The sequence below is a fragment of the Eretmochelys imbricata genome, chromosome 20 (genome assembly GCF_965152235.1).
Source record: "Eretmochelys imbricata isolate rEreImb1 chromosome 20, rEreImb1.hap1, whole genome shotgun sequence".
Classification (NCBI taxonomy): Eukaryota; Metazoa; Chordata; order Testudines; family Cheloniidae; genus Eretmochelys; species Eretmochelys imbricata.
Genome location: NC_135591.1, coordinates 12,730,526 through 12,753,227, shown reverse-complemented (window position 1 = coordinate 12,753,227; position 22,702 = coordinate 12,730,526). Strand labels below are relative to the sequence as shown.

At 44.7% G+C, this 22,702-nt stretch overlaps 1 protein-coding gene across 1 annotated transcript; it reads right to left on the bottom strand.

The window, feature by feature from the left end:
* Positions 1-502: 502 nt before the first annotated feature.
* Positions 503-21,854, bottom strand: LOC144277918 (gametocyte-specific factor 1-like). Its single transcript, XM_077838939.1, has 7 exons — positions 21,833-21,854; positions 15,660-15,760; positions 12,369-12,495; positions 11,720-11,806; positions 11,196-11,259; positions 6,676-6,770; positions 503-529 (listed from the first exon to the last, which is right to left on the bottom strand). The coding sequence occupies exons 1-7, from the start codon at positions 21,852-21,854 to the stop codon at positions 516-518; spliced, it is 510 nt and encodes a 169-aa protein (XP_077695065.1). The 3' UTR covers positions 503-515.
* Between the last annotated feature and the right edge of the window lie 848 nt (positions 21,855-22,702).

Sequence of the window (22,702 nt, the reverse complement as noted above, 5' to 3'; positions counted from 1 at the left end):
GTGCCTAACTTCCCATCGGGGAGAGATGTACCACCGAGAGCTTACCCCCAGTGTGGGCTCACATGGACCAATGGTCTGACCTGGCACAGCAATCCCTATGAGAGGGACGTACCATCAGCACCATGCAGTGGTAAACAGCTGCAACACATTTAAATCCAAAGACATGCAGGGCTTGAGCAATGATTTACGCAAACCCCCTACAGCAGGTAACTTGTAGAGCATGCTGATCCAGACAGTTTGAACTCTGCTAGCTCCTTAGCATCAGCGTGTGTGGAGTTAGTTTTTGAGGGTTTGATCTCTGATATCAAGGGTTAACAGCATTCTGTCTAATTACCTTGGTCGGGATAATTTCGGGACAGCAGTCGATACATGAAGGACAGTTCTGCAGGAAGGTTAGGACTGCGAGTGCTTAGCCAACACAGAGGGAATTTATAAGTCAGAGTCTCCTAACCAGCACCTCACATTTCTAAAGGAAACAGATGATGAGCACTCAATAGCAGCGTCTTCTCTGGTCTTCAGTTACCGGCTCCTGCAATTAGATGAAAAAGCAAGAGATTTTAGATAATCAACAATAGCAGCTCTAACATCATCCCTCAGTTGTAAGCATCAGACAAGCTGCTTTGGACTCAGTCTAGGTCCACAAGCTACTCCCTCACCAAAGTCAATCACTGTGTTGAAACGCAGACACTTGGACTGTTCTTCCACACTCGTGCTCACAGCCAGGCAGTTTGCGGTCTCCCCAAAGCAGCGACGCAGCACTCGTCATGCTACCACCCCCAGAGCATAAGCAACACCTGTACAAGCACAGGGGAGCTAGCGTTTTGCTCCTTGGTCAGCATACCAGGGAGTAGGGGAATGGGACTGGAGGCCTGGATACAGGCTATGGGGCCCTTTCATATACACAGAGAAGGGGGGAGTTTATTAGACAAACCGTTCTCTGTTTACAAGCAACATGCAGGAAAAGCTCCTTAACTGGGGGAAGCAGGTGTCTCACTGCTCTATATAGAGTCCCAATGTATGGTGGGATGCTGTTATTCCTGCCCCTTTGGCTGTGCTCATGCAAGATCAGGACTAGTGCCCAACCTGAGCCCAGAGCTCAGCATTAGTTCCTTCCCAAAAATAGACCCAGCCTGTCTGGCTGGAGCTCCAACACCTTCAGTGGAATGTAAACCAAGCAACCGTCCTTACTGCTGTGACTTTGGGAGCCGACCCAGCAGAACAAGGCTGATCCCGTGCATCAGCCCATAGTGCAATGTTCATTAAGAAAGATCAAATATGAAGCACAGGTACGTTCTGTAGGTCTCCAGGAAACCCTGCTAGACTGGATCCTCACCACACCTTGGCTAGAAAGCTGGCTAAAGCTTTATATGACCAGCTGCTCTATTTGGGCACGCTAAGGGTCCTTACCACACACTTGGAGTAAGTCGTTCTGCTTTAGCTCACTCTCAACCAATCCAAATGTACACAGACACATCTGAACTCATCTCCAGTGTGTGTTTATCAATGCTGTGACCTTCAGGCACTGAGCTAAGCCATTCCCCCTTTCACCCAAGTATCCTCCTTAGAAAACCTCATCTCACAAGATTAATGTACTAGAAAATCTAATCAGATACAGGTGCACACAATTTCAAGGTGGCCTGCCCATACAGTGACAAGACTGACTGCAGGTTTTGTCTGTGAAATGTTCCAGTACCTGTCCAATGATTCATGTGGACTCTCCACCTGAAATCAGGACACCTACTGTCCAGCATCTGGAAATAGTCGACTATTCCATACCACAGCCAGCCAGCCCATAGTGATGACCGTAGCAAAAGCTGATGAGCAGTCATTTTTCAAGTACCAATTTCCCATCCATGCACCTCAGCATAAAAAAAAAAGCAGAGGGCTGCCGACAACGCACCCTGTACTCCCTAGACACATGCACCCAGCAGATTTTATTGTGAAATTGGTACAATATCCTGGGCTGCCTGGCTTTTTAATCATGGGAGGTGATTAAGCATCTGGTTGTACCTAACAGGTCTGCTTAAAAAGGAGTCCAAAAGAGGTGTTTTGAAGGCAAAATGCAAGCTTCACTGCTGCTCTAAGTACTGGAACATTTTTAAAGTTTAGTTCTGGCTTGAAAAGCGAGGATATTAGACAGTTCCCTTTACTCTGACCTGCCACTTCTGTGTATTTGTTTGTTATCTTTCTGCTTACTTTACTGACCAAACTACTTCTGCTAGCCCTGCAAAGCCAGCAAAGCTGAGAGGGAGAGCTGGCTTGTGTATAGCCAGATTAGTCAAACTGAGTTCCAGCTGCAGAATCTCTAATTCTTGGCAATGCACAAGCCAGCGTGACTTTCAGATTCTTACTTGGATTCTAAGCTCTTTGGGGAAGGGACTGTCTTTTTGTTCTACAGCCCTTAGCACCATGAGATCCTGGTTGTAACAACGATATAAATAATATCGTCATGAATTTTCTGGCCTAACATCTGAGGAAAACTTGGGAATTAATCACCTCTCTCTTGTTCCCCCGCCCATGTGTTTTATGTAAGGCTGCTTTTGACAGGAGAACTGCACTTAAAGGGTAAAAAAAAATATCCTGCTTGGTGCAAAGAAGGAGTCGATTAGCATAGTGTGTTACAATTTTCAGATTTTTCTTAAATCAGATTACATCCAGACTATTAGACGTTATGCTTTTGAAACGTATTCATCACTCAGCACCTCAGAGTTACAGTTACATGAATCCTGACCTACTAGCTCAAAATACAGTGATAAAAATAAACTACAGAAATAAGCTTCATACCAAGCCCCCATTTATGTGGAGTGTGTTTTGCACTGCAAATAACTGTGTCCATGATGCTGCATTCTCAGTTCATTCACGCTTTCGCCTGGCAATTTACAGCAGGCGTCAAGTAGCATGTGTATTTCAATGGGGATCTCCTGCAAAAGTGGAGGCCTTTTTTCTTAAACTGGCAAATTCCTACCCAAAGTGTAAACCGTAATAATGCTATTTTGTGCTTCTCTATCACCTTTCATCTGAGGATGCTTTATAAATTGCATGTTTATCTTCTCAGATAACTAGTAATACTTAACTCGCAGGGTAAGTATTATCATAGAATCATAGAATATCAGGGTTGGAAGGGACCTCAGGAGGTCATCTAGTCCAACCCCCTGCTCAAAAGCAGGACCCATCCCCAATTAAATCATCCCAGCCAGGGCTTTGTCAAGCCTGACCTTAAAATTACTATCCCTCCATTCTGTAGATAGGGAAACTGAGGCACGGGGAGCTTAAGTAACTTGCCCAAGATCAAGGAGACAGTCTCTGTAGCAAGTGGGGCTCACACTGGGAACAGATGCTCAGATTACAGAAACTCTGTCATATACTCAGAAGTAAAAGACCATAATCCTCCCTAATGTTTAAACTAATGGCTACTTCAAAGGAATTCTCTTGCAAAATCTTGCTTTCTTTCAAGCCACAGGCATCCCCGGAACAGGGCAGCTTTATGGCCAGTCCGTCACAGCTACAGTTTGACAAGGGGACCAAGAAAAGCGCTCAATGGGTCACACCTCCTTCCAGTTAATGCCTGTTGCTGTTTAAGGGGTAAAAGATTTTCAATTAAGTATAGTGTAAATACATGAAACTCCCTCCCTAAGATCCAAATGGCATGGAATACCACCAGGCTGTTTAATAATAGATACCCTGAACTCAATGCTTTGGGAATCGGGCTCTTGGGACATTGGGCAACTGAATCGGTTTTTAAAGAACAAAACCTTGTGAAGAGTCATATGTGGCAAGAGCTCATAAGAGCTGCAATACTGGGTCAGATCATATTCCATCTTGCTCAGTATCCTGTCTCCAACAGTGGCCCCTACCAGAGCTTCAAGGGGAGTAAACACAACAGAGCAATTATGGAGTGATCCACCCCTCTCTTCCACTCCCAGCTTCTAGAAGTTACAGATTTAGAGTCACCTAAACCATGGGGTAACATCCCTTATCATCTTGGCTAATAGCTGTTGATGGAGCTATCCTCCATGAACTTATCCAATTCTTGCTTAAGCCCAGTTACACTTTTGGTCACCACAACATCCCATGTCAATGAGTTCCACGGGTTAGTTGTGCACGGTGTGAAAAAGTACTTCCTTTTGTTTGTATTAAACCTACTGCCTATTCATTTGATCAGGTGACCCCCTGGTTTTTGTATTGTGAGAAATGGTAAATAATGCTTCTCTATTCACTTTTTCTACAACAATCATGATTTTATAGGCCTCTATCACATCCCGCTTAGTCATCTCTTTAGTCTCTCCTTGTAAGGTAGCCTATTTCCCCGTTTTTTCCTACCCCCCCCCCCCCCCCGACATTCTGGTTAAACTTAGAGAGTGGTCAGTTTGGATGAGCTATTGCCAGCAGGAGAATGAGTTTGTGTGTGTGTGTGTGTGTGTGTGTTTCCGGGGGGGGGGGGGGGGAAGGGTGAGAAAGCCTGGATTTGTGCTGGAAATGGCCCACCTTGATTATCATGCACATTGTAGGGAGAGTGGTCACTTTGGATAAGCTATTACCAGCAGGAGAGTGAGTTTGTGTGTGTGGTTTTTGGAGGGGGGTGAGGGGGTGAGAGAACCTGGATTTGTGCAGGAAATAGCCCACCTTGATTATCACACACATTGTGAAGAGAGTGGTCACTTTGGATGGGCTATTACCAGCAGGAGAGTGAGTTTGTGTGTGTGTGCGGGGGGGGGCGGAGGGTGAGAAAACCTGGATTTGTGCTGGAAATGGCCCAACTTGATGATCACTTTAGATAAGCTATTACCAGCAGGACAGTGGGGTGGGAGGAGGTATTGTTTCATGGTCTCTGTGTGTATATAATGTCTTCTGCAGTTTCCACGGTATGCATCCGATGAAGTGAGCTGTAGCTCACGAAAGCTCATGCTCAAATAAATTGGTTAGTCTCTAAGGTGCCACAAGTACTCCTTTTCTCCTTGTATGGAAGCCATTCCAGACCCTGGGTAATTTTTGCTTCCTTTTCTGAGCCGTTTCCAGTCCCCACAGCCTGACATCTGCGGTTTGGAGATCGTCGTCCCCTCCACTAGCAGGACATGTGGTGGACAGGAAAGCACGGCAGCCATGCAGCAAAGGGCTGAGACAGGGCATTCAGAGTAAGGCATGGAGCTGAAGCTCAGGATCTGACTTTGGGAGGGATAACAGCCATTTCAGCTCATCAGGGATGGACTCAGATGACTGAGAAAAATGCCAAGTCTTGAGCCCACACTCCCCAACAACTACAATAGACTCACCCATAGACACCATTGGGAACAGACCCAGGCTTGTATATAGGGGAAATTTACCAACATTTATTCCAGGGGGAATTTTGTGCCACAACACAGTGCAGAATTTGCACATAATTTCATTCCCCCCCCCATCCCCCCCAGAGCAGAATTAGTGCTGCAAAGCTGCTGGCTGTCAGTAGCAGATGCGGGACCTAGCAGAGCCTGGCTCTCCAGCTTGCAAATACATGTCACTGCCAGGGGGAGGGGGAGCTGGACTTTTCCATGCAGGTGCAGTTCCCAGCAGGTCCTGAAGGAAGGAAGTGGCATGCAGGAAACTCTGTACAAGCCTGGGACCCAGCATCAGGCTGTTTCTCCCTCTGGATCCCTGGGTTCTGGGTGGTAGGGGGTGCAGGTGTCTGGGGGACTAAGGGGGTGCCCCACAGCTGGACTCTGGGAGGGGAGGGGGTGTGGATGTCTAAGACTGGAGGGACAGAGATTTCTCCCAAGATGGGCCCAGCTGATGTGTGTGACACACTCAGACAGGTGCCCAACAAAAGCATAACAGAGAAACAGGAACTGGGTTGTTGTAGGAGTTTCTTTGACTCTCTACTCCTGGGGGAATCTTTTTTTTGCTGTCTGTATTGTTACAGACATACTGGCTGACAGGTATTTTGAAATAAGATCCCAAAATAATTGAAACTCCTGTGATTATATTATTATTTTGACAAATAAAATATACAGAATTTTAAAATATTGTGTGCAGAATGTTTAATTTTTAGTGCAGAATTCCCTCAGGAATACACATTACTACACCACTATGTGGGTGACTTCCTACATGAACACTTATTCCAAACAATGGCCTTTTTAGTTTAGATTACATCCCCTTGGAAGTAATACTGGTAGGTTTTCCTGGATAGACACACCCTAGCTCTGAGTTTTCAATCAAGTTTTGCAAAACCAAACCAAATGCTACAGCTGCTACACACGTGTACAGCTTCCACTGACTTCAGTAGCAGCTATCCCCGAAGAGCTACAACTGTGTTGAGCTCCACTGTGCCAAACTCAGACCTGTTTGTAAGCCTCGACTTTTGTTCAACCAATAGCGGTGAATAAGTTAAATGTCAGATGCTACAGTAATGGGGGCAATACATGGAGCCTGACAACCTTTGACACAATGCCACCTACAGCAAAATAAAACCTGGAGACAGAAGACACTCCATCTACTACAGAAATGCAGCTGCTTCTAGGGAGGATTGTGTTACAGAGCTCTCCATCTCCACTTGCTGATGGTGGTAATAAAAGCATTTCAGTTTATGGAGGAGAATGCTGACACATGGAATAAAAATACAGAGAAAAGTTATCCCGTTCCACTTTGAGCTAACATGTAGGTCCCATCTTACAGCATGAGGAGACCACCAGCTGTTGTACTTACTGCTTTTCCAGGATAGGCTATATGGCAAGGACTTGGGTGCTCTCATGCCTGACATTAGGTTACTCTTTTGTTCCATTACTACGCTGGACCCAGGGCTGAAAGAGATCAAAGACGAATTATCCTACACATGTGTACTTTTTAGCCAAGTACCTTTTACTATAAATATTCAAGTATTCTTCTAAAACTGAAGACAACAGAGTATGTTAATTTAAACAAACCTTCATGCAATCAGAACAGTTACTTCTCCTCACAAAGGCTAGAGAAAAGTGTACAACATGTTGATGCCATCTACTTTGACTAAAATCCCCAGAATCAGTCATCCAGACAAGAAAGAAAGAAGCCAAAGACAGCAAGAAAAACCAGAGTTAAAGCTTGATTATCAGTATTGCACTGCCCTCAACTGTAAATGGCATCTCAGCACACATGCCCTAGTCATCTCTATACATGCAGACTTCATGCAGAAGTCTAACAGTGAATGCCAGTGAAAATGAGATAGGATCAGAGGCTAAAATAGAGAAAGAAAAAGTTAAAAATTACTTAGACAAGTTAGATGTCTTCAAGTCAGCAGGGCCTGATGAAATACATCCTAAAATATTCAAGGTGCTGACTGAGGAGATATCTGAGCCATAAGCAATTATCTTTGAAAAGACATGGAAGACAGGAGATTCCAGAGGACTAGAAAAGAGGCAAATATAGCGCCGAATCTATAAAAAGGGGAATAAGGACAACCTGGGGAATTACAGACCAGTCAGCTTAACATCAGTACCCGAGAAGATAATGGAGCAAATAATTAAGCAATCAAATTGCCGAATCCTAGAAAATAATAAGGCGATAAGGAACAGTCAGCATGGATTTGTCAAGAACAAATCGTGGCAAAACCAACCTAATAGCTTTCTTTGACAGTGTAACAAGCCTTGTGGATGGGGGAGGGTAATGGTAGATGTGGTGTATCTTAAGTTTAATAAGGCTTTTGATATGGTCTCGCATGACCTCCTCATAAACAAACTAGGGAAATACAACCTAGATGGAGCTCCTCCAAGGTGGGTGAATAACTGGTTGGAAAATCGTTCCCAGAGAGTAGGTGGCTCACAGTCAAGCTGGAAGGGCATACTGAGTGGGGTCCCACAGGGATCAGTTCTGGGTCCAGTTCTGTTCAGTATCTTCATCAGCAATTTAGATAATGGCATAGAGAGCACATTTATAAAGTTTGCAGACAATACCAAGCTGCAAGGGGTTACAAGTACTTTGGGGGACAGGATTAAAATTCAAAATGATCTGGACAAACTGGAGAAATGGTCTGAAGTAAATAGGATGTGCACCACTCCATAGTCATCATAGTATTATTATTAGGATGATTATGGCATAATTATGATGTTTTGTACAAGTTCGTCATGTAAGGTGTCATTGGAAAAATTATGATTTGCTGAATATGATTATCCTATTTGTATGCATGTATCATTTTTGTATTTGAAGTTATGAATATTGACTAGGTATCTGTATTTCAAAGGGGCTTACTCTGGAAAACACCCACAGCCAGCCTTTCAGGTACAACAATGAAGAAGCCAAACAGTGCTAATGGCTCATCAACAAAGACAATGGGCTGTGGAATAGCTTAGCCTTCCTGTGGAAGGCCAGTCTGTAAGTTATGGCTGCTATGACTCTGCAAGGGCATGTGACCAGACCATGCTTCTGGACTCCATTTGGGGTACCTGAATTTTTCCACAAACTGGTCTGGGAACCAAGTTTGAAACAGAGCTCCTGCCATATGAAAAAGCTATATAAGGCAAGGAGTGACATCGTTGGTTGTTCTTCACTTCCCCACAACTCAACAGAGAGAAGCTCTAAAAGAAAAAGTCTTAGAACAGGGTAGGAGATCCCAAGCTGCAAAACAAATGCAGCTTGTCCCTTAAGAATCTGCAAGCCTGACTGTATCATCAACCAGGGTGAGAATTTGTTAATTCAGATCCAATCTTTCTAGTATTTTCAGCTTATAGTTTGCAGTTCTGTTTATTTACTAGGTAATCTGCTTTGGTCTGTTTTCTATCACTTATAATCTCTCTTTTGTAGTTAAACTTTTTTGCTTTATCTAAACTGGTATGCCTGTGACCAAAGTGTCTGGGGGAAAATCTCAGCCTGGTTAACACAAGTATGCATTGTCCTCTCCACACTGAGGGAATGGCGAACTGGGTAATAAATTCATACTGATTGGGGTTTTGATCAGGGCGGGATGGTACAGCTCTGGGGTCCCAGACTGGGGGTTATTTTGGCTGTAGCCTCTCTATTGCTGGATCATGCAGTGGCTGTCCAAAGCCTGCATGAAACTGCAGCTGGGTGTGTCCCTGCCTGTGTGAATGCTGCTGGGAGTGTAGGTCCAGGAGCAGTCTATAGCCTGTCACAGCAGCACAGTGCTGAGAGGGAGCCCAGGCTGGTGAGTCAGTGGGCTCAGTGGAACCCCAGTCCCAGGTGGCACCCCTGGGGGAAGCCGTCACAGGATGAAATTCAATAAGAACAAATTCAGAGTACTCCACTATCAGTTGCACACATACAAAATGGGAAATGACTGCCTAGGACGGAGCACTGAAGAAAAGGATCTGAGGGTCATACTGGATCACAAGCTAAACAGGAGTCAACATCATTCTGAGATGCATTAGCAGGAGTGTTGTAAGAAAGACGCGAGAAGTAATTCTACTGCTCTAGTCCATGCTGATTAAATGTCATCTGGAGTATTGTGTCCAAAGATTGGTGCCACATTTCAGGAAAGATGTGGACAAATTGAAGGAAGTTCAGAGAAGAGCAACAAAACTGATTAAAGGTCTAAAAAACATGACCTGTGGGGGAAGATTGAAAAAAATTGGGTTTGTTTAGCCTGGAGAAGAGAAGACTGAGGAGGGACATAATGGTTTTCAAGTAGATAAAAGGTTGCTACAAGGAAAAGGGAGAAAAACTGTTCTCTTTAACCACTGAGAATAGGACAAGAAACAATGGGCTTAAATTTCAGCAAGGGCGGTTTAGGTTTGACAGGAAGTTTTTCCTTTTGTCCAAGTGGTTGAGCACTGGAATAAATTGCTTAGGGAGGTTGCAGAATCTCCATCACTGGAGATTTTTAAGAGCACGTTAGACAGACATCTGTGAGGGATGGTCTAGATCAGTGGTTTTCAAACTCTTTTTCTGGTGACCCAGTTGAAAAAAACTGTTGATGCCCGCGATCCAAAGGAGCTGGGGATGAGGAGTCTGGGGTGTGGGCTGCGGCCAGAAATGAGGGGCTCAGAGTGTGGGAGGGGGTCAGGGGCTCTGGGCTGGGGCTGCAGGAGCAGGCTCTGGGTTTGGGGGGTTCAGAGCTGGGGCAGGGGTGTGGTGTTACCTGGGGAGGCTCCTGGTCAGCGGTGCAGCTGGGGTGCAGAGGCAGGCTTCCTGCCTTTCCTGGCACTGCGGACAACGCTGCACCCCGGAAGCGGCCAGCAGCATGTCCGGCTCCTAGGCGCAGGGGTGCAAGCAGCTCCGCATGGCTCTCGCCCACAGGCATTGCCCCACCCAGCTCCCACTGGCCGGGAACTGGCCAATGGGAGTGCAGAGCCGGTGCTCGGGGCGGGGGCAGCGCATGGAGCCCTGGGGCTCACCCCCCATCTAGGAGCTGGACCTGCTGCTGGCCGCTGCCAGGGCACAGTGCTGTGTCGGAACAGCTAGGGACTAGCCTGCCTTAGCTGGGCAGCACCACCGACGGGACTTTTAACGGCCCGGTCAGCAGTGCTGACGAGAGCCGCCGCGGCCCAGTGCCTTTCATTCCGCAACCCAGTTCTGGGTCACGACCAGCAGTTTGAAAACCACTGGTCTAGATAATACTTAGTCCTGCCATGAGTGCATGGGACTGGACTAGAGGACTTCGAGGTCCCTTCAGTCCTACAATTCTATGTCACTGTTACAGGCTGTAGAAGTTCATATGTTGATGTCCTCTGATTAGACAGGTAAGGCACAGTACAATGATTTGGGTGTTCAGGGGTGAGACAGAGATAATGACCAGACACATTATGCTTCATTTTCCAATCCTGCATTGTGATTACACAAACCACAAAATGATTATTTCTGACTCAGGTCATGAGAGATTAGATTAGCTGTCAGAAGTTTAAGCCTAAATTGCTTAACAGCTGACATCAGTCTGCATTTCTATCAAGCCCAGTTTAGTGTTTAATAACCCCCCCAACAAATACAGAACCAGTGGGGATTGAACCCAGGACCATCAGCACTAATAGTACTACAGTAGAACTAGAGGAGTAACCATTATCTGGTAGCAACAGTATGTTCTTATACTCTCCTATGGATCTGCCACTAAAAGGAGACAGGAAACATTGACCCAGGGGCACAGGAATGTTGAGTCATGCCAGTGGGAACGCCCCCACCATCACCCCAAAAATAGAATTCATAAAGTAAATTGCATCTTCCCAACAACACAGCAGCATGAGTTCAAAGTAGTTTGAAAGCACATCTTTTATGGAAAGCACTGTCACAAGAAATACACCTTTTGCTACCTGTTTACGCCACTACTGAACGTGCCCCAAACGAAAGCAGAATTTGATTGCTCCTGTAGATCTGCCAAAAGGAAATAGACATCATTGTGGCTCAGTACCGAGTAACTTCTGCAAGCGTCATAGCCACATCAAATAAGAAATATGGCAGAGACGCTGCTAGGTTTACAAAATGGAATGAGAATTTTTTAAGGCTTGGCATAAGTGACAGCAAAGCAGACATTTAACTGAGAAATATAAAGTATAAAGGTTATCATCAATTTCCATTTTCATCAAAGCACAGATGGTGCAACAGACTATATGGAAAACAACAGAAGTTTTGTAGAGAATAGAAGGCATGTGGAAGAGCCTGTGAAGCAGGAGAGCTTCATTTGTTCAGAGACAGTATAATTGGGTGTCCCAACACATGATCTGTGCAGAAGAATCTATGGGACCTCTCTCTCCTAGTCCATGTGACTTCTTTGGGGACAAGAAGAAGGGAATAGCAGGCGCTGACAGCCCGTGTCATCAACCTACGTCCTTACCTCTATCCCAATCTTCGTCACATGGGGGCGGCTGCCACATGCTGACAATGTTCATCTTCTCTCCCTGGCAGTTATTTGACTGACTCACTTAAAGCAAAGAAGAGTCTTAGTGAGAAAATCTTTTTGGATAAAATAAAATCCTATTTTAGGTACATTAATCATTTTTTGACCTAGCTGTAGAATAGCTCTAGGCCTTGGAGAGGAGCAGCATACACTGGAAGCTGATCAGGTACTCCCCTAGTCTTAGGAGCAAAACTCTTGAGGCCAGGGATGGGCATCTTGAAGGTAGCAAAGGGATACAAAATCCATCAGGTTTCAGAGTAACAGCCGTGTTAGTCTGTATTCGCAAAAAGAAAAGGAGTACTTGTGGCACCTTAGAGACTAACCAATTTATTTGAGCATGAGCTTTCGTGAGCTACAGCTCACTTCATCGGATGCTGTAGCTCACGAAAGCTCATGCTCAAATAAATTGGTTAGTCTCTAAGGTGCCACAAGTACTCCTTTTCTTTTTACAGGTAAAGGGTTGCTTATGGAATAATAGAGCATTAAAACAATCTAACATTAACAGCAGAAGTTACGTTAGAACTCCGTTAGCCCAAGAGTTCCCAAAGTGAGTTTACAGAGCCGAAGGAGTCTAATATTTTCTCACCAATGTGCTCCTCAATGCAGCTTTTGTCATCACAGCTTGATATATGACAGCTGATCTCAGCTCTGGGAACCTGATGGCGGGCATTAAAGGGGCATGTGGCTAGCTGCTTTGCAATTTCAGGGTGGTTCTAGAGAAACAGAAAAAGCATGTGATATCTCACTGAATTCACCCAAACCCTTGTGTTTTCTAATCACTAGTGAAGGGTTTGTGCATTCTGCATCCTGAAATAGGTTGAAAAAATTAAAACAAGGAAAGTCAAACTTAGTTCAGGTCCTGAGCACAAAAGCAGTGGAAAAACAGCAAAGCATACGCATCCTTTATGATACAGCCTATGTTTGTTTATTTTTACATTTAAACTACGCCCTGCATTTATCTGATTGAAGATCAGCCCCAGAACAAGCACAGTGAAACTGTTGCAGTGTCATCACTGGCATGGTTCAGTGCACAGATGAAATTGCCCTAAAAACCCTACATGGGGAGTAAGTGCTTTGAAACCCTAAATAATTCAGCCACTTTATTTGTAAATTAAGTAAGAGACAAACTAGAGAACAAGAAGAAAATCAAGGAAAGTGTGAATGATGGAGGCAACCTAGTGACAGAGGATGTGGAAAAAGCTAATGTACTTTTTTTGCCTCTGTCTTCACGAACAAGGTCAGCTCCCAGACTACTGCACTGGGCAGCACAGCATGCGGAGGAGGTGACCAGTCCTCTGTGGAGAAAGAAGTGGTTCGGGACTATTTAGAAAAGCTGGGCGAGCACAAGTCCACGGGGCTGGTATGCTGCATCCGAGAATGCTGAAGGAGTTGGCGGATATGACTGCAGAGCCATTGGCCATTCTCTTTGAAAACTCATGGCGATCGGGGGAGGTCCCAGATGACTGGAAAAAGGCTAATGTAGTGCCCATCTTTAAAAAAGGGAAGAAGGAGGATCCTGGGAACTACAGGCCAGTCAGCCTCACCTCAGTCCCTGGAAAAATCATGGAGCAGGTCCTCAAGGAATCAATTCTGAAGCACTTAGAGGAGAGGAAAGTGATCAGGAACAGTCAGCATGGATTCACCAAGGGCAAGTCATGCCTGACTAATCTAATTGCCTTCTATGACGAGATAACTGGTTCTGTGGATGAAGGGAAAGCAGTGGACGTGTTATTCCTTGACTTTAGCAAAGCTTTTGACATGGTCTCCCACAGTATTCTTGCCAGCAAGTTAAAGAAGTGTGGGCTGGATGAATGAACTATACGGTGGATCGAAAGCTGGTTAGATTGTCGGGCTCAACGGGTAGCGATCAATGGCTCTATGTCTAGTTGGCAGCCGGTATCAAGTGGAGTGCCCCAAGGGTCGGTCCTGGGGCTGGTTTTGTTCAGTATCTTCATTAATGATCTGGAGGATGGTGTGGATTGCACACTCAGCAAGTTTGCAGATGACACTAAACTGGGAGGAGTGGTAGATACGCTGGAGGGCAGGGATAGGATACAGAGGGACCTAGACAAGTTGGAGGATTGTGCCAAAAGAAATCTGATGAGGTTCAACAAGGACAAGTGCAGAGTCCTGCACTTAGGACAGAAGAATCCCATGCACCGCTACAGACTAGGGACCGAATGGCTTGGCAACAGTTCTGCAGAAAAGGACCTAGGGGTGACAGTGGACAAGAAGCTGGATATGAGTCAACAGTGTGCCCTTGTTGCCAAGAAGGCCAATGGCATTTTGGAATGTGTAAGTAGGGGCATTGCCAGCAGAGCTAGGGACGTGATCGTTCCCCTCTACTCGACATTGGTGAGGCCTCATCTGGAGTACGGTGTCCAGTTTTGGGCCCCACTCTACAAGAAGGATGTGAAAAAATTGGAAAACGTCCAGCAGAGGGCAACAAGAATGATTAGGGGACTGGAACACATGACTTATGAGGAGAAACTGAGGGAACAGGGATTGTTTAGTCTGTGGAAGAGAAGGAAGAGGGGGGATTTGATAGCTGCTTTCAACTACCTGAAAGGGGGTTCCAAAGAGGATGGATCTAGACTGTTCTCAGTGGTACCAGATGACAGAACGAGGAGTAATGGTCTCAAGTTGCAGTGGGGGAGGTTTAGGTTGGATATTAGGAAAAACTTTTTCACTAGGAGGGTGGTGAAGCACTGGAATGGGTTACCTAGGGAGGTGGTGGAATCTCCTTCCTTAGAGGTTTTTAAGGTCAGGCTTGACAAAGCCCTGGATGGGATGATTTAATTGGGGATTGGTCCTGCTTTGAGCAGGGGGTTGGACTAAATGACCTCCTGAGGTCCCTTCCAACCCCGATATTCTATGATAAGTCTCTGCCTGCGCTAGAGCTTAAGTCTTTGCAGTTAATTTAACCCTTCTGAAACAGGAGGGAAGTTACTCAATGTTCCAGCTGAGGCCACATCTATATTGGGGGCATTTTGCCAGTATAGGTAAACTAGTGTGGACATAGAAGAGCACTACTGTCCCCCACTGAATGAAGAGCTTTTACCCTTAGAAAAGAGCAAGAATACAAAGAGGACGAACCCACTGCTCAGGCTTGCTCTGCATGGCTTTTCTATCACTATAGCGATGTTGGCTAGGGGTGTGATTCCTAACCAATACAATCACACCAGTACATCATCTTAACACGTGGATGCAGTTATACCGATATAAGTGTGCTTATACCTGTACAACTAATATACACTAGCACTGGAGAGCTTAAAATAAGATACTAGACTGAGAGGACAAAAGAAAGGAGCAGATTCTCCTCTTAAATATACAGCATTCTCGCCCAGGATAGAAGACTGAGAAGAGGGACTTGCAGACAGATGTACACTGAATAGAGTTATTAGCAATATAAAAAAAAGATGGCTTAGCAGCTCTCCTGCTCTGATTGCAAAGTAAAGAATTAACTGCAACATCAGATTGCTTCTGCTTTGGCCAGCCAGAAAGCATCCATATAACTCTGGCTGCATTTGCTCCATGGCCTGTATTGGGAAGTAAATACCCTGGTCCCATGAGTGAACTGTTGGAAGAGAATAGGATCCCATCACTGAGCTAGGTATTCTGAAGAACCTGTTTCGCCTTTCTTCAGGGTAAATGCACTGATCTGAAGGGCATTACTAAATATGAACTGGATGCTTTTACGAAGTGGTAAATGGATGAGCGATGTAAATATGAAATAAAGACGGCTTCTTCTAGCCTAATAGCAAGTGAATGCATCCTTCTAGCAAAAGGCAGCACAGCGTACTGAGCTCACCATGCATTAGCATTTACAAAAATATGATTTCCCAAGTGCATTAGAGACCTTAACATCCCATCCTACCTTCCTGCACTTTATAAGATGATAGGGAAACCGACAGGCCCTGATTTGATGATAGTTATCATAGGGACATTGTATTAACCTCTCTGGATCCAAAGCATCAACTGGAAGAGAAGGAATAAAAAGACAAAAGAAAACATTCTGTAAAACAAGATCTAAGTTCATCATCAACACAATTAACAAGAGTGGAAACATACTAGGTACTGGAGCTGCCCTCTAACGGGGTTAAGCCATCAATTTTTAATAGCCGAGACAAAAATGCAAAACTGCTAAGTTGGCACTCATTGTGTGTCCCCAACCAAATTCACTTCGGATTTTGGGTGAGTGGAATATTAAATTAAAAACTGAGGAGGGATAGCTCAGTGGTTTGAGCACTGGCCTGCTAAACCCAGGGTTGTGAGTTCAATCCTTGAGGGGGCTATTTAGGGATCTGGGGCAAAAATTGGGGATTGGTCCTGCTTTGAGCAGGGGGTTGGACTAGATGACCTCCTGAGGTCCCTTCCAACCCTGATATTCTATGATTCTATGAAAGCGCAATCAGTAGTGCAGAGTGGCCAGTACATATTAATGACTATACTTATGCAGAACAGTGAGCTGGAAATAAACATTACTATAAAAACCCTTGAAGCTACCAAATTAGCTAGTTGTACAGCAGTGACATGCTAAGGATTGGCAGAAGCACAGCATTCTGAAGTAAATCCTTTTGCATTTACCTTCATACTCCAAGGCCATCTCTGCTGGATTAAGAAAAAAATCAAACTAAACCAAACATGTCTGGAGTTAAGGATGCAATTTGCACTACAGAGCACTTGGCCCTGTAAAGTGCAGAGGTTGGCAGGTGCTTAAGAGCCCAACACTCACTGAACATAGTGAGGGGCTAAGTCACAGGCACTTTTTGAAAATGTTCCCTCCTAGTCCATACTATGACCCAGAGACAGGCATGAGTCACCTTAATCACTTAACAGTTACACAGAAGGGACAAGGTAGGGGAGGACCAACTTCTGATAGTGAGACACACAAGCTTTCAAGCATACATAGACCTCTTCTTCAGGATTCAGTTTGTGTCCGTGCAGCAGCTTTCTTGCCATCACAAATGTGTCTCCCCTCACACCTTCCATGCTATTTATCCACGTTTGTATCAGTGTACAGAGGGCATGCACAGAAAGGAACATGGACCAACGGACAGTGGGAGGTTTTCTAGATAGCTGGAAGTAAGGAGGACGGGCCAGATTGATTACATAAATCAGTGTTTTTCAACCTTTTTGATACCAGGGACCAGCTTAGAACCATAGAATATCAGGGTTGGAAGGGACCTCAGGAGGTCATCTAGTCAAACCCCCTGCTCAAAGCAACACCAACACCAACTAAATCATCCAAGCCAAGGCTTTGTCAAGCCGGGCCTTGAAAACCTCTAAGGATGGAGTTTCCACCATCTCCCTAGGTAACCCATTCCAGTGCTTCACCACCCTCCTAGTGAAATAGTGTTTCCTAATATCCAACCTAGACCTCCCCCACTGCAACTTGAGAGCATTGCTTCTTGTTCTGTCATCTGCCACCACTGAAAACAGCCTTGCTCTATCCTCTTTGGAACCCCCCTTCAGGTAGTTAAAGGCTGCTATCAAATTCCCCCTCACTCTTCACTTCTGCAGACTAAATAACCCCAGTTCCCTCAGCCTCTCCTTGTAAGTCATGTGCCCCAGCTCCTTAATAATTTTCGTTGCCCTCCGCTGGACTCCCTCCAATTTCTCCACATCCCTTCTGTAGTGGGGGGACCAAAACTGGACGCAACACTCCAGGTGTGGCCTCACCAGTGCCAAATGGAGGGGAATAACCACTTCTCTAGATCTGCTGGCAATGCTCCTACTAATACAGCCCAATATACCATTGGCCTTCTTGGCAACAAGGGCACACTGCTGACTCATATCCAGCTTCTCATCCACTGTAATCCTCAGGTCTTTCCCATGCACTGTAGCAGTGCATGGGATTTCCTTCCTTCCTTCCTAAGTGCAGAACTCTGCACTTGTCCTTGTTGAACCTTATCAGATTTCTTTTGGCCCAATCCTCCAATTTGTCTAGGTCACTCTGGACCCTTCCCTACCTTCCAGCGTATCTACTTCTCCTCCCAGTTTAGTGTCATCTGCAAACTTGCTGAGGGTGCAATTAATCCCATCATCCAGACCATTAATAAAGATGTTGAACAAAACCAGCCCCAGGACTGACCCCTGGGGCACTCCGCTTGATACCAGCTGCCAACTAGACATGGAGCCATTGATCACTACCCGTTGAGCCCGACAATCTAGCCAGCTTTCTATCCACCTTATAGTCCATTCATCCAATCCACACTACTTGAACTTGCTGGCAACAATACTGTGGGAGACCGTATCAAAAGTTTTGCTAAAGTCAAGATATATCACATGCACTGCTTTCCCCATATCCACAGAACCAGTTATCTCATCATGGAAGGCAATCAGGTTGGTCAGGTATCACTTGCCCTTGGTGAATCCAAAGCTTGCAGCCTTTCTAAACAGTGTCAGGGAGATCTGAGAGACAGGCCATTGAGAAAGACTGACACAGGTACTTAGGACAAATGGCTACTTGTGACGAAGTGGAAAATGTCCTAGTGTTTGCATGAATACTGTGCGCGCCTCAGTTTTCCCTATGTGTTGCACAAGTATCTAGGTGGTGGGATAAGGGTGTGTGACCTTTGCAGATACCCTGAGAGGGAAGGTACAAGTGCCGTCTAGCTCCCTGGGCCCAGACAATAGTTGTATCCTGGCAACTGATTGCCGGGCCCCATCCTCTGCAAGAGCCAGTCGGAGGAATTGGAGAACAAAGGGAGGTGGAGGCCAGGTGACCGGTTTGCCTGGGGAACAGCATACAAGATGGAGGAGGGGCAACTGGGTGCGACTGCAGGTGGACTGCTGGAGGCTGGTCAGACTCCTGGTTTGGGACTCAGGAGGAGAGACCCATGGCTCTGGGTCTCCTCAAGTTGAACTTTGCTGTAACTTCCCGCTTTCTGTGCTAACAAGATTCTTCTCTATGCTGTGTTCCAGACGACTAATAAACCCTTCTGTTTTACACCGCTGGATGAGAGTCACTCCTGACTGCTGAAGTCGGGGGTGCATGGCCCCTTTGGAGGGCATGTAAGGTTTCCCCAGGTGTCCTATTCAGGTGGCTCACTGCAGGGAGCTTATGGCGTACGACAGGGATGCTGAATGCTCTGAGGTCAGACCAAGGAGGAGCTGAAGCCCAGGAGGCTTGTCCTAGTGCGAGTGTGCCCCAAGGGGTAGTCACACTGCAAGAGGGTCCTGGTCTGGGGGCTAGTCTTCACCAGACTCACTGCAGCTGCGCTAAGGTAGGGCAGTAGTGTAAATGCACTATGAAGACCAGAGAGCGCTTTCCTGTCAGCATAATTACTCTACCTCAGTGAAAGGTGGAAGCTATGACAGAATGAGAGTGTTTCCCACTGACTTAGTGCTGGTGTGGACAGCTCAGGGGGGTGGCTTTTTCATATCCGTGACAGACATAAGTGACAACAACTTAAGCGGAAGCGTAGACAAGCCCTGAATTTCATTCAATGGTTCCAGAGCACCAAGCCCGTGCATCCATGAACTACTATAGGGTGGAAAAAAGTCCTCAATGCATCAAACCAACACCATATACCTGGCTAGGCCTCTGGAGAGGGCAGCACCCTTACCTGACCATGGTACTAATTAGGGCTGTCGATTAATCACAGTTAACTCACGCGATTAACTCAAAAAAAAATTATTAAAAAAATGAATCACACAGTTACATTTCAATTGGTATTCTATTGTGTGTGTGTGTGTGTTAAACATTTTCAGATGTTTTCTACATTTTCAAATATATTGATTTCAGTTACAACACAGAATACAAAATGTACAGTGCTCACTCTATTCTATTACAAATATTTGCACTGTAAAAATGATAAACAAAAGAAATAGCATTTTTCAATTCACTTCATACAAGTACGGAAGTGCAATCTCTTTATCGTGAAAGTGCAACTTACAAATATAGATTTTTTTGTTACATAACTGCACCCAAAAACAAAACAATGTAAAACTTTAGACCTTACAAGTCTACTCACTCCTACTTCTTGTTCAGTCAATCACGGAGAGAAACAAGTCTGTTGACATTTATGGGAGATATGCTGCCCACTTCTTATTCACAATGTCACCTGAAAGTGAGAACAGGCATTTGTATGGCACTTTTGTAGCCGGCATTGCAAGGTATTTACATGCCAGAGATGCTGAACATTCGTATGCCCCTTCCTGCCTCGGCCACTGTTCCAGAGGACGTGCTTCCATGCGGATGACACTTGTTAAAAAAAATAATGGGTTAAATAATGTGTGACTGAACTCCTTGGGGGAGAGCGGTGCACCCCCTGCGCTATTTCACCGCACGCTGCCACAGATTTCCTGTCATAGCAGTTGCGGATGATGACCCAGCAAATGATGTTCATTTTAAGAACACTTTCACTGCAGATATGACCAAACACAAAGAAGGTACCAATCTGAGATTTCTAAAGATAGCTACAGTACTCGACCCAAGGTTTAAGAATCTGAAGTACCTTCCAAAATCTGAGAGGGTCGAGGTGTGGAGCATGCTTTCAGAAGTCTTAAAAGAGCAATACTCCAATGTTGAAACTACAGATCTAAACCAACAAAAGAGAAAAGCAAACTTCTGCTGGTGGCATCTAACTCAGATGATGAAAGTGAACATGTGTTGGGCCACACTGCTTTGGATCGTTATTGAGCAGAACTCATCAGCATGGACACATTATCTCCTGCAAATGTAAACAAACTTGTTTGTCTTAGCAATTGGCTGAACAAGAAGTAAGACTGAGTGTACTTGTAGGCTCTAAAGTTTTACATTGTTTTGTTTGAGAATGCAATTTTTTTTTGTACATAATTCTACATTTGCGAGTTCAACTTTCATGATAAAGAGATTGCACTATATTACTTGTATTAGGTCAAGTGAAAAACACTATTTCTTTGGTTTTTTTGTAGAGCATAAATATTTGTAATAAAAAATAAATATAAGTGAGCACTGTACACTTTGTATTCTGTGTTGTAATTGAAATAAATATATTTGAAAATGTAGAAAACATCCACAAATGTTTAAATGGTATTTTATTATTTTTAAGTGCGCGATTACATTTTTTAATTGCTTGACAGCCCTAGTACTAACAGGATATTAATCATGTTGCGTCTGTAGCAAAACGCATTTTGGAGCCAGCCACTGGTAATATAGTCAATTATGAATTATGGCAAGGACAGGGCCTTAATAAGAACAGTCACTTCACTGGGATGATCCCCAGGAAACTGATTTAGGCCCTGGCTGCACAAGACATGACTGTAGCTTTATAACCAGTTTGTACCCCACAAAGCAAATTTGATCTGCTAGTTGGATCATCCATTTCTCCAGATCACAGACATGCTGCAGCTGGGGGACATAGTCCACTAGGTCAATGTGGGAACCCACAAACCATGATGCACACTGTGGAGGACTGCAAAATGGCAACTTCCTGGTGGTCTTCATGCCTTGAACATCACTGATAAGAACGCTGCGACTTGGCCGGATTGCATACGCTAAATAAATAAAACGAATCACACATAGCTGCAGTTACGCCCCCACTCCAGCCTTCCTGGCTCACAAAGGTTGGGTCATGATGTACAGTATCTGCACCCAATACACTGCCTAGAAGCATTTGTCTCAGAACACCCAGTCCCGGACCCAACAACTACATATTACCCAGCCAGTCTCACACCCACCTTGCAAAACCTAGGTATTGTTTCTTGCTGTGATATTGACCCACATTATCCTTTATTGCCTCTAAAGTTTGTGTGGTTTTGAATTGCAAGACCACCACTGCACCTGGTTTTGGGTCCCAGAATGAAAGAAGTTGTGAACTGCTGCTCTAATACAAAGAAGCATATATTCACCAAATTTAATGCCTATAGCGGAAAGTTACTCCACTTCCTCCTTTAACCAAGTTTAAGATACTTTCATACTTTCAAAGATCTAAGCTGTCTCTCACTGTATCTTTGCAGGATACATGAATAGAAATATAGAATTGTAGGACTGGAAGGGACCTCGAGAGGTCATCTAGTCCAGTTCCCTGCATGAATATTAGAAGCCAGCAAAGAAACACTTACCATAGTTGCCTTCTAAATCCATTTTACTGCTGCTGAAAGAACTGAAGCTTTGTTGGAGGATGCTTTGAGCCAGTCTCTCAGTGTCACTCTCCTCTTAAAAATATCAACCCTACAGACGAAAAATGAGGAGATTCACAGATTTCTAAGGCCAGAAGAGACAATTATGATAATCTAGGAGTGGTTTTTAACCTGTCACCTGCAGACCCCTGGGGGTCCACAGATTATGTCTAGGATTTCCAAAGGGGTCCTGCACCTCCATTCAAAATTTTTTAGGAGTCCTCAAATGAAAAGAAGTTGAAAACTACTGATCTAGGCTGACCTTCTGTAGAACACAAGGCATAGGACTGCCATGAATTAATTCCCATTTGACCTAGAGCAGATCTTTTTGAAATCAAAATTGGATGTCTTTCTAAAATTTGATGGAGAATCTACAACAGTTAGTAATTTTTCCAATGGTTAATTATCCTCACTGTTAAAAATAAACCTTATTTCCATTCTGCATTTTTCTAGCTTCAACTTCCAGGCACTGGAAATAACTTTAAAGTCATTTCAATTTATCCATCACAGCTATTAAGTGTCAAAGATCAACTGCACTACAGCAAGTGGTAGACTTTATATCTACGCTGTACATGCATAGGATACAAGCTTATTCTTGGGGGCCCACGTATAATGTAGGGTACCGGGAACCACGTATTCTTGTGCTCCACAGAGAAAAGGTTTCCTCCGAGATGCTAAAATCCACAGATTTTTGTCTGAAACATCCTCTTTTCCCAATACATTTAAGAGGATTCAAAGAACCAGTTCCCAAGAAAAATTAAGCCATGTATTTGGGCAGCTCAGTTATCTTTTCTTATACACACTTAAAGTAAT